A 12,095-nucleotide genomic window follows, 5' to 3' on the forward strand; every position below is an offset into this window, starting at 1 on the left:
GACACATATTTACTATATGTTTCTATATCTTGGGTTCATTTATCAACTAGCAATATTTGCAATGGGCTTGTCCCCAGTAAGACTACTAATTTTATTTTCACATGACAATGGCCAGCACAGAATTTCTTTGATTTGTTGGATTTCTGGGCCTTTGTTGAGGAAGTTTCTTCCAGTGCCAAGGAGTCCTGGAGTTTCTCCTATTTCGTCTTGTAGAGTTTTCAAGGTATCTGGTTTTATTTCCAGGTCTTTGATCCGTTTAGAGTTGATTTGGGTGCAGGATGATATATAGGGGTCTAGTTTTAGTTTGTTACAGGTGTTGACCCAGTTTTGCCAGCACCATTTGTTCAAGAGGCTGTCTTTGTTCCAACCTATATTTCTAGCTTCTTTGTCAAAGATTAGGTAGCCGTAGGTTTGTGGGTTCATTTCTGGGTCTTCAGTTCTGTTCCATTGGTCCTGAGGCCTGTTCTTGTGCCAGTACCAGGCTGTTTTTATTATTATAGCTTTGTAATACAATTTAAAGTTTGGTATTGATATTCCTCCTGCACTGTTCTTTCCACGTAGGATTTTTTTTTCTATTCTGGGTTTTTTATTGTTCTATATTATGGAATTTATAGACAAGTGGGACTGTATCAAACTGCAGAACTTCTGCAGGGCAAAGGATATAGTTCCCAAGAAAAAGAGAAAGCCTACAGATGGGGAAAAGATCTTCACCAGCCATACAGCGGACAAAGGCCTGATATCTAAAATATACACAGAACTCAAAAAGTTAAATTCCTCCAAAAAAAAAATAAATCAAAGAACCAACAGCCCTCTCAACAAATGAACTAAAGACCTAAAAAGAGACTTCTCTGAAGAGGAAATGATAATGGCCAAAAGTCACATGAAAAAGTGCTCTACATCACTGGCCATAAAAGAAATGCAAATCAAAACAACATTGAGATACCACTTCACCCCAGTAAGAATGTCTATCATCAGGAAATCTAATAATAACAAATGCTGGAGAGGATGTGGCCAAAAGAGAACTCTACTACATTGTTGGTGGGAATGCAAACTTGTTCAACCCCTCTGGAAAGCAGTGTGGAGGTTCTTAAGAAGGCTAAACATAGAGCTCCCCCATGACCCAGCAGCCCCACTTTTGGGCATCTACCCAAAAGACTACAAGCAAGACCACACTAAAGCCACCAGCACAACAATGTTCATCTCAGTACAACTTGTCATCGCTTAAACATGGAACCAAACTAGATGCCCCTCAGTAGAGGAGTGGATCAGGAAAATGTGGTGTACATACACACAATGGAATTCTATGCCTCCATCAGAAGGAATGACACTGCCCCATTCATAAGGAAATGGAAGCAATTGGAAAAAAAAAATCATACTAAGTGATGTGACCTAGACCCAAAGAAACATAAACCCTATGGTGTTCCTCATAGGGAATAGCTAGTACAGCAATAGGTTACTCATGGTAGAAGACCAAAATATCCCAATAACTACACCCATATGACCACATAAGAAGATGCCAAGTGAAATGAAGTCGACGTCACAGAAAGAAGAGTTATGCCATTGTTGTAATTATTCTCAACATGCCATGTGAACTCTTATTAATTTCTTTTTTTCCTTGTCAGTTTGTTTGAATGAGTTGTTAGTTTAGTTTTGTTTCTCTTGTAGTCCCTTCCTGTGGCTGTACTCTCGCTACCACTGTACTACATCTGAGTACCCTGGATATTGTCCGATACTGGTAATAGAACTGGGGAAGGGGGAGGGAATACCGAAATCGAGAGACAAAGAGAAAAAAAGACAACCATTCAAAAAGTAACACTTAGAAACCATTTGGTGTAAACCAACTGCACAACTCTTCGGGGGAGTGGGAAAGGGGGAGGCGGGAAGGGGAAAATGAGGGAAGAGGTAACAAGTAGAACAAGAAATGTACTAACTGCCTTTCATAGGAATCTTTAACCCCTCTGTATCACATTTGACAATAAAAAAAAAATTGAAAGAAAAAAACAACAACAATGGCCAGCACAAATGGCTCCTGGCTACTTGAGAAGCTGAGAGGGTGGGGAAAGGGAGGGGGGTGGGAAATCACAGTTGGGATCAGCCAACACAAATTAAATTTGAAAGTAAAATTGTTGTATTATATTCTTCCCCAAATATATTTTCAATATTAGGATGTATGGATTTTTTTTCTTAAAGCTAAAAATATTAATAAATATGAACATTTTATAAAAATTACTTCATTGAAACAGGTTTTTAGCACTTTATTAAAAAGTTAATTAAAGCTAATTATTTTTATAAACAAAATACTATCCCTAAAAATGTCAATATTTGGGTGTTATGTATTTTAAAGACAGATTTGAAAAACTTAAATACAATAATAATATGAACTGTTTAATATAAGCAAATTTTCTCATATATATATGTTGAACCTCAAATTGTCACACAAAGACAAACAATACTGTGCTGTCATTACCTACATACTCTTCATTATGTAAGATTCTCTTACATTTGTAATACGTGAAAGAAATGGCTGGCATATTGATTAGGCTTCTTTTCTATTTCCTACATGGTTCTATAGCTTAAATCCTTGACACACTTTGAAAAAATGTTGCTTTCATTGTAGCACAACCCACAAATCTCCATTGTCGGCATTTACATTGCTGTCTTTTCTTTCTGGTTCTTAGTGCAAAAAGATGTGGACACATTTCCTAGAACGTGACAGATAATATTCAATTGTATAGATGGGCATGCTAATGAATGTCACCCTTCAAACCGCAACTCTAAGCATTGGTCCTATAATGGCTTTAGTTTTCTGAATTAGCATTTGCTTTTTTCCTGATTGTGCTTGCATTATGGCACTGCTGTGCACAGGATAAACTAGCATCTCAAGGTCAATCTCCTGGTATTTATTAGAAAGAAAATCATGAAATTGGGAGTGTGTCTTTCCTTATCAGTATTGGTATCTTTGTCCCTTTTCCTTGATTTACATTATGAGGACAATGTCCTTTATCTTTAACACTGATCATATTAGTCAACTAGAGTATGAATTTTTTCTTTTTATTCCTACTCATCTTCCATGTGCTCTTGCCTGTTTAGAGTTTATGTGAAGAAGGGTTGGAGGCAGGGAAGAAAAGTTAGGATGAACCAGTATCCATGCCCTGATATCTGACAGCCCTTTGTTTTCTCTGACTGTTGGTCTAGTTTACTTTTTTTCTTTTGACTGGGAGTTTTCTCTGAGAATATTCTAGGAACTCTGACTCTTGTGTGCTAATGATTTTGTGGTTGTATCCACTAGTCAATTGAACAGATATTGACCCTGTTTTTTATTTTTATTTTGTAAATTATTCTCATGTACTTTGATCTCCAGAATTTTTTTCAAAATGGTGCAGTGTTTCTATTTTAGGGTGATTTTGGACCTACATACAAAATACACAGATAGGTAACAGGTGAGAGATAAATAGATTATAGATAGGTAGGTAGATAGATACATACATACATTGTACAATTTTTTCTGAGGTTTTTTAAAGGGATTGGAATTCTTTTAGTTGACATTATTTTAATCTTTTAAAAATAATTGGCATACCATATATATGAGTTCATTTGTAGAATCCTATTTTTGTCACTTTTTCAATTTTGATGTTAGAAAAGATGCTGGAAACAAAATATGTCTTTTATAGATGTTCTGTTTTCTCTTCTGGGAAAGTTTTGACTGTTTTATAGAGTATATTCTCCAATGGGGTATATACTTTGAAAGTTTATGGGGGAATTTACTATCTTAAATCTTTCCCAGATTTTGGTTAAATTTGGAGTTCTTTCTGGAGTGGTTTACTCTGAAAATTGTATACCAGGATGCTTTACAACCTCTCCAGAAACAGCAAAGAAACCCAAAGATTTAAGGTGGTGTGGGCACAGGAAAGGTCTCCCTGGGCGGTAGATGGTCTAGGTGAAATCTAGGGATTTGTGTATGTTCCCAATGTCCTAATTATAAATAGGAGAGGATACAACAAACATTCCAAACCTTTCATAAATATCTTGGGCATATCACACTTCTATTCATTTATAGCTCTCTACAAATTCAGGTTGGCTGTCAGGTGGTAAATAGTTAAAGCCAGAAGATTGACATCAAGCTTTTCAAAGTGCCTAGAAACAGCCAGCCTGAGCAGAAAGCTTGAACCCTTTTAAATACAGATTTTACATGATTGTTCTAGTCTACTTAAACTGATTCTTAGTTGAATTTCCTAAACCGTTGTGAGCTGTAGTTTCTTAATCTCTGTATTGAATTTTAAAATGTTTTATATCCTTTTATCATTTTATGATGTAAAGTAATTAAGCAGTTAACAACAAGCAGTGGAAAGCACGTTGTCTACCACATGGCAAATGCTAAATCAATACCTATTAATTATTGACAATTTTTTCATTTTCCATTTTTTAAAATTTGAAATTTTGCTTAAACGTAGGGCCTCATATTTGCTAGGCTGGTGTTCAACTGAATAAGTCATGCCTTCAGCCTTTTATCGATAGTTTCTAAAGATATTTATTATATGCAAAGCACTGGTTAAATAGCTATATACTTTATATATAATATCTCATATTCTTTTTACATTTATTATTTTCAATTTAAAATAACTGTGCATTTATTTGTTATCTTTAAGTAATTAAACAGAGGGGTTTTCATTTAACATGTCAATCTTTGAGTACAATGCATCTTTGTCAATGTCACTTCTTTCATCATCATTCCCCGTTTCTCTCAGTTTACCTGGTTCCATTTTCATATATATGCATCAAATATTATGATTGTCTTAGATTACCTTTTCTTATCTCATTCATCTTAACAATGATCTGAGTACGTAGAAAACGGTACAACTAGGGATTAGAGTACATGCCATAGGCACACTAGTGTAAGGGACCTCTAATTTTCCTTCTAACCTCCAGACTCCTAAAAATCTTGCTCCCAACTACTGCATTCAGTTCCCTAGTGAAAGAGTTCAGACCCAAGAAAGGGTGTATAATAAAAATAGATCTAAACACTACATAGTGTAAAGTACTTTGAATCCAAGTACTTTGTGATTATACATAGGCCATCCGATTTACAATAAAGGATATATCCATGCAAACACAAAAGGGAAAGATTTAAATTGATTTTTAAATAAATGTTTATTCAGTTTTCCTCAGTCATTGAAAATAACATATTCATTATATATGTGTTAAAATTATTATATATTAGCAAGAGAGGAGTGGCTAGAAAGCAAGAATAGGAGATTTAAAAAGCTACAGGAAATAGATCTCATCTTACTTATTTGTCTTGCTCTGTGGTTGAGAGCTTCCCCACAAAAGATCCTCTGGCTATCACAGAGGACATTGCATCTGTGAAACTAAATACTCAAATTTTGCTTTCAAAACTACTAATTAGCGGGCATCAGGGCTCAGGAGGCTGAGATCTGAGGATCAAGGTTTGGAGTCAGACTGGGCAGAAAAGTCGAGGAGACTGTTTTCTCCAACTAACCATCAACAAAGCAGAAGTGGAGCTCCAAGTCAAGTAGTACAGCACTACCATGGAGAAGTAAAAGCTCAAGGGCATAAGGCTGACCAAAACAAACAACAACAAAAACCTTACTAACTAATCTGGCACCAGTGGCTCATACCTGTACTCTTAGCTACACATTTTTTCACTAGTAAAAATAATTATGTATTCAATTTCTATTTATATTTCTTTTTAATACATCACAACATATTTAGATAATAAATTTACATAAAGTAGTTGTCATTACAATTTTAAAATTATTTAAAAATTAAACTAAGAAAAAATATGTGAATACAACATGAGTCTGGAAAGGGAGGGGTCAGGTAAAGGAGAAAGAGATAGATGAACGAAGAGAAGGTAAAATGCAGACAAGAATCAAGCTATAGCCTACAGAATTAAAAAGCATGAAGGAGGGCGTGTGTAGGATGAGGGATGGGTTAGAATTTTGAAAGCGTGACTGATCAAGATGTACTCATAACATTCTTTGTTCAACTCCTTTGTACAACTCACTATAGATAATAATAAGAAAACAAAACAATTACTGGTAATAAAAAACAATGAAAACCACAATTTCTCAGGTTCAGAATCATAAAAATGGGACTTCCATTTTGTTTTAGGATTAAAAAGTTGTTTGAGCATAAAAACACAATGAGTGCTAGTATATTAATAGTGAATTAGAACTTTTTTTGTCAAAGAAACACTGTTATTATGTGAAAGAAATATCCTTAGTCTTTTCTTTTTTGGGTCATGGGGCTTGGAAAGGGGGCCGGGTACTGTCTCTGGCTCTTTTACTCAAGGCTGGTGCTCTATTACTTTGAGCCACAGTGCCAATACCAGTTTCTTTGAATAGGTAATTGGAGATAATCTCACGAAGAGTTTTCTGCCCAAACTGGCTTCAAACTGCCATCCTCAGATTTCAGCCTGTTAAGTAGATAGGATTATAGACATGAGCCACTAGCACCTGACTCCTTAGTCATATATATATATAGTCATATATATATAGTCATATATATGTATATATATATATATATATATATATGTCATTCATTAGATGTTTAGAATCTGAATTAATCCAGACGGAAAATGTGGTTCTTAGCAAAGACTTGATGTTTAGCTTTCATTTCTAAATGTCATATACACACATGAGAAGATTTCCTTTAGGAAAACGCCTGAGCAGGAGCCCAAGAGATTTCTCACTCAATTCGTTGTCAAACAAAACCTCTAGATATTTCAAAATTTGTTTCAGATATGCTCCCAAGGAGTAAAATTGTCTGATGTGCACTTTGGGTGGATTATAAACTGTGCTGACCGACATTGCCTGTACTAAACTTGGACCATTCAGTGATATCAACAGAAGGTTTGTACATAATACAGGTTCAGGACATGAAAGATAAATCTGCATAGTCAAAGAGAAAAATGCAGTTTGGATCTGAATGAATACTAATGCTCTAATTTTTCGAGTATCAAGAAAAAAGAATGATGAAGGCAGCATGAAGTACATTATTTTGTATTTGCATTTAGCTACAAGTCAATTATAGAGCCCAATCATATTTGCATTTTATGTCGCAAAATGCCCTTGACCTAATTAAACTATTCACTGGTGCAGTGATTTAGAGTTATTTGCTCTCTCTCTCTCTTTCTCTCTCTCTTGCACTCTCTCTCTTCCTCTCTCCCCTCCCTCTCTTCCTCTCTCTCCCCCCTCCCTTTTTCTTGCTCTCTCTCTTGTTCTCTCTCTCTCTCTTTCTCCTTCTCTCTCTCTTTCTGATGAGAATTTTACCTAGCATTTTCTGGATTCATTTGCCAAGCACTGATTTGCATACATCTTCTTTCATTTTCTTCCCCTTTTTCTGTAGCTTTACAAGACCCACAGAAGTCACCAAATCTCAACTCATAATCTTCTCTATGGTATTTGGCAAGAAAAGTTCCTCAAAGTTGTCTGTCACAGAAAGTTGTACTGCGAATTATTTCTACTCTCTGCTACAACACTTCAATTGGTTCTTTCCAAAATGTCAACATTTTCCCTCCAGCCTTTCCTGATTGGCTGTCAGTTTCGAAAGGAATGTGGGAAGGGCATTTAATACCAGTTACCTGCAAAATCCCTGAGGCCAGACAAGATCACACCTGGGTGACTTAAACTTTCAGCATGGAATGGCAGCTCTGTTGCCATGGTCACATGCTAAAGACAGAAAGAAAAAAAATTGAATAGCTCCACAGCACTAAGAAACAAAGCTGTCAAGTACAAACAGAATAGGAAAAAAAATACTTTGCAGAAACAGAAATCACTGCTTGAAAATAAGACTTGGGGCTACAAGCAGGTGACACATATTTGGATGCTGAATTTTATTCAACTACAGACTAGAATTACTGTGCATCAGACAAGCCAAAGCCACACCACATTTATTAGAAAGACCAATGTTATGACCAGGACAGGAAGGGGCATGCAACAAGTTTGGGGAGAGCTAAGAATCAGAAATGCCTTACTATGATGATTTCAGGTTACTGAAAGATACTTGTATCTAAATCAGGTTCCTATAATTTTTATAATCTTTAACCAAAAGAATTTTGTTGAGTTAATCAATTGTTGTACAGTACCACTAATGTAGGAATCTGGAGAAGGAGACGTAGGACTGTGAAGTAAACATAAAACTAGACAGACCTAGAGGTACAAGTGTCTTTTACTTGATCGATGAGGATAATTAAATGAGGGGACAGATGGGCCTGGGGCATGGTGGTTATTAGTTCCATCACTCTTTTAACAAAATTTTGATGAAAAAAATGAGAACTAGACTTGAAATGACAGGACCAGAAACAAATATAATCCCTCATCATAAAGTTAGTGTCCAGTGGCATTTCCATAATGGCAGTCAGATGTTAAATTTCACCCTTTCGAAACTGCTCATCCAGCACAGACTAAGATAGTGCTTATGTTTATGTAGCTTTTGTGTAGGTACATATTACAACTACATATAATAATATATCATTCCATTACTATTGTAGTATAGTATGTTTTATAGGTGTATGAGTATAGTAAATTTTGATAATCTTCATGTCCATTTTTATATATGCACAGCCATTGTAATAAAAACATGATAATATATGTACATAAAGCAATATATAGTACATGCTATATATTATATATTGTGTATGCATTATATGCTGTATAAATGCATATATGCTGTGTATGCAAATATATGAGTGTGTACATATGGATACATGTTTATATTTGTATAATTTAGGTTTCTTTTTCTTTTTTATTTTTATTTTTGGCCACACTACATTTTGAACTGAAAGCCTTTTGCAATTATCCTACCATTTGACCTATACCCTCATGGCCTTTTCTTTTTCATATTTTGTTTTTGAAATATGGTTTGAATTTTCAGACTTCCTGTTTTCACCTTCTAAATAGCTGGGATTACAAACATGCACCAACAGTCCTGGCTTTATGATTAAATTATCAGAAAAAATTGTCAAACTGTAATCATAAATAGAATAACATAAATATTCATATGAGTGTGTTGTCATAAGTTGAAAGATAGTCTTCAATCTCTCTGTAATGCTGATTGAATAAAAGTTCAGTCCAAGGACCTAAGTGGTCCCTATAAAGCCTACAGAAGGTTGGTTTACATCTATGTTTCTTAATAGCCATCAATACAAACAATATGTCACTGCAGATTGAATGGAAAATATAATCCAAACAAATTTAAATGTACAAAAGTGTAAGATGGTACCCATTTTCTTTCTAAGTGTTGCTTTAGAAATTAAAAAGTATATTTTCCTAGATATATGATATATACATATATGAATTTGAGTTTTATTTTAATACATATTTAATTTCTCTGTTTTAGAACGTATAGTAGCCATTAATATTTGTAACCATAATAAGAGTTCTTTGGGAACTTTGAGGACTTTTAAGAAAACAAATAGTTCTTGAAACTAAAGTTTGAGAAATATTGGGCTAAATAATGCTGCATAATTTGCTCTAATATGACAGGTTTCATTGCAAGAAGTTATTCACAAGGATTGGGCTACCCATCAAATCCTAGCTGTGGGAAGTTCTAAGCATTCCAGTGAATGGTCTGGAGTTCTGAACACATGGTGCACACAGAGAGACAATGGAAGAACCAGAAGTGACTCACCAGAATGGATGGAAAATACCCTAGGGTGAAAGTAGGCTCTGAAACAGCAGCAGAACAGATATTCATGCTCCTAAGAGGACAGGGCCTTCCCACCTAACAGAGTGACCACTGTGGCTGGGTCCCTGGGCTTTATTTTTCTACCCCAGTTTTTAAAATAATTGTTTGTTGGGCACACTATTCTTCTGCCTTTACATACCAATTTATTCAGGCCTAAGCTTTTTCTTGTCATTCCTAAGTGGGTTAAAAAAATGTATAACTTCTTTAAACTGTGAACTTTGTCTCAGTGAAGTATTTAAAGAGAAATTTTAGTTACATTGTAAAAACCAGAACTCCAACTTCATCTGAAGTTCAGTCACTTTCTTTCTCAATTTTTCCCCAGTGGGAAACCTGTTTGGACATAGTTCCTTGCAATGGGACAACAGATATCTTTTACTCATGGCACATCTGCCCTTGTTCCTCTGCACAGAGCTTGTAAATCTTTCTTTACTATTACTCCTTGCAAGACATGAACCATCACCAAGGTTTATTTTCTGAATCTTGCCAATATTTAAAATTGAGCTATCATAGAAAGAACTTGCAGATGCGCTGGGAATTTTGTGGCACTTTACTATAACCCTTGATATATGACAGACATCTGCAATTGTCTGTTCCCAACACCTTTACAGCGTCAGTCCCTAGATGTCCATACCCTGGTTCACAGGATCTGAGAATTGCTGTTGGAAGCCTGACCTGGGAAGGAAAGTTCCTGACACTCTCATCTACAATTAACCATCAAAAAGCCAGAAGAGGCACTGTGGCTAAAGTGGTAGAGCATTAGCCTAGAGCAGAAAAGTTCAGAGACAGCACCCAGTTCTTGAGTTCAAGCCCCAGAACACACACACACACACACACACACACACACACACACACACACACACACAGCAATTCCAGATCCCATACTCTACCAAAGGTTCCATATTTCTACATTAGAACTCATATAATTTTGGACATGCCCTCAAAGTACAGTTGTGAATTTTGATGCAGATATTTATTTGGACATCAGAGTAAGCTTGAGGTGCGTTATATGTGTGTAGGAAAGTAAGAGGGAAGTTGAAATAGTGATGATTCTTTCCAAATAATTTTTCTTTATTCTTCCTATACTGCTAATAATAGTTTGAATAACAGTTTCTAATGATCTACTTTTGAACCATGACAACTTACATTAGAATAAAACATTTATAGATTAATGTCATATCCCAAATCTGGTAATAGTAGGCCCTGTTGCACATCATTAAAATGAGCTGTCTTTAAAGAAATCTGATTTATCTTGAAGCATAGAAGTTTTTGAACTTGAATGTCTTATAGTATGAAAAAATTAAAAGTATATTTTACATTGTATCCAGTACATATATATAAGCATAAATATGCATATAATATATACACCCAGAGGCACATGAAAAGTATCTCTGAATCTTGTAATCTTATCTAACTTCATTCTTAAAATATTTTTAAACTCTTCTTTGAGATTTTTTCATTTAGCAACTCTTTGTCTCAATATAAACATACTTCTTTTAGTTCTTTGTCTATTGAGCTATTACTTTGGCTTAAGGCCAAACGGAAAACATTTCCCATTTTGGATGAAATAATATGGATTTAAATAGGTAGAAATTTTATTTGAAGAAATTCTCTTGGAGCCTGTAAAGAACCTTTAAAATGAAGGTCTTTCTTTTTGTTTGCTTGTTGTTGTTGTTGTTTTCTGAATAAAGAGGGAATGTTAGTAATTTCATCCACTATGCTGAAATGTAGCTGTGTTGTAGTGTTGTTTTTGTTTGATTTGGGTTTTGGTCCTATTCCTGGGACTTGAACTCAGGGCCTGGGCACTGTTCCTGAGCTTGTGTGCTCAAAGCTAGCATAATAGCATTGGTGCCAGAGATCCTCTTCTGTCTTTTTAGTGATTAATTCAGAAACAGAGTTTCATGGACTTTCCTGATCCAGATGGTTTTGAATTGTGATCCTCAGATCTCAGCCTCCTGAGTAGCTAGGATTACAGGCAAAGCTACCAGACCCCTCCTTAGCTTTGCAAGAATTATTCTGTCTCCATAGCCACCATCTGAATTCTGCTGAAAGATTTTGATGTTGTGATCATGTACTTTCTAGGGAAAAATATATAATCTGTTACATCCTACACAAGTGACCTATGGAGATGAATGCAAACCTCAGCATCTACAATGAGCAAAACTTTCAGACAGAAAAGAAGTAGTGGCCACTAAGCTATTTATCTAATTAGCCCTGTTCTCCTTCTCCCCTTGGCAAGTATGGACAAACAGAATAGATATATTTCCCTAGGATCTCATAGGCATGAAATGTTGTATTCCAACATACTTATCATTAGCAAACTTCACTCCTTGTCTTAGTTTCTGTAAGTGTCCTAACATGTATAAAAGACTGGGGGGCTGAAACTTCAG

General features: G+C 35.3%; 1 protein-coding gene across 1 annotated transcript in view; it reads right to left on the reverse strand.

The window, feature by feature from the left end:
• Positions 1-7,350: 7,350 nt before the first annotated feature.
• Naaladl2 (N-acetylated alpha-linked acidic dipeptidase like 2) overlaps positions 7,351-12,095 on the reverse strand; it is a 1,189,792-nt gene continuing 1,185,047 nt past the window's right edge. Inside the window, exon 14 of the mRNA XM_048347099.1 lies at positions 7,351-7,691. Coding sequence (XP_048203056.1) covers positions 7,685-7,691 — 7 coding nt within the window. The 3' untranslated portion in view covers positions 7,351-7,684. The remainder of the gene's footprint in view (positions 7,692-12,095) is intronic.

Source organism: Perognathus longimembris, chromosome 5, assembly GCF_023159225.1.
Source record: "Perognathus longimembris pacificus isolate PPM17 chromosome 5, ASM2315922v1, whole genome shotgun sequence".
NCBI lineage: Eukaryota > Metazoa > Chordata > Mammalia > Rodentia > Heteromyidae > Perognathus > Perognathus longimembris.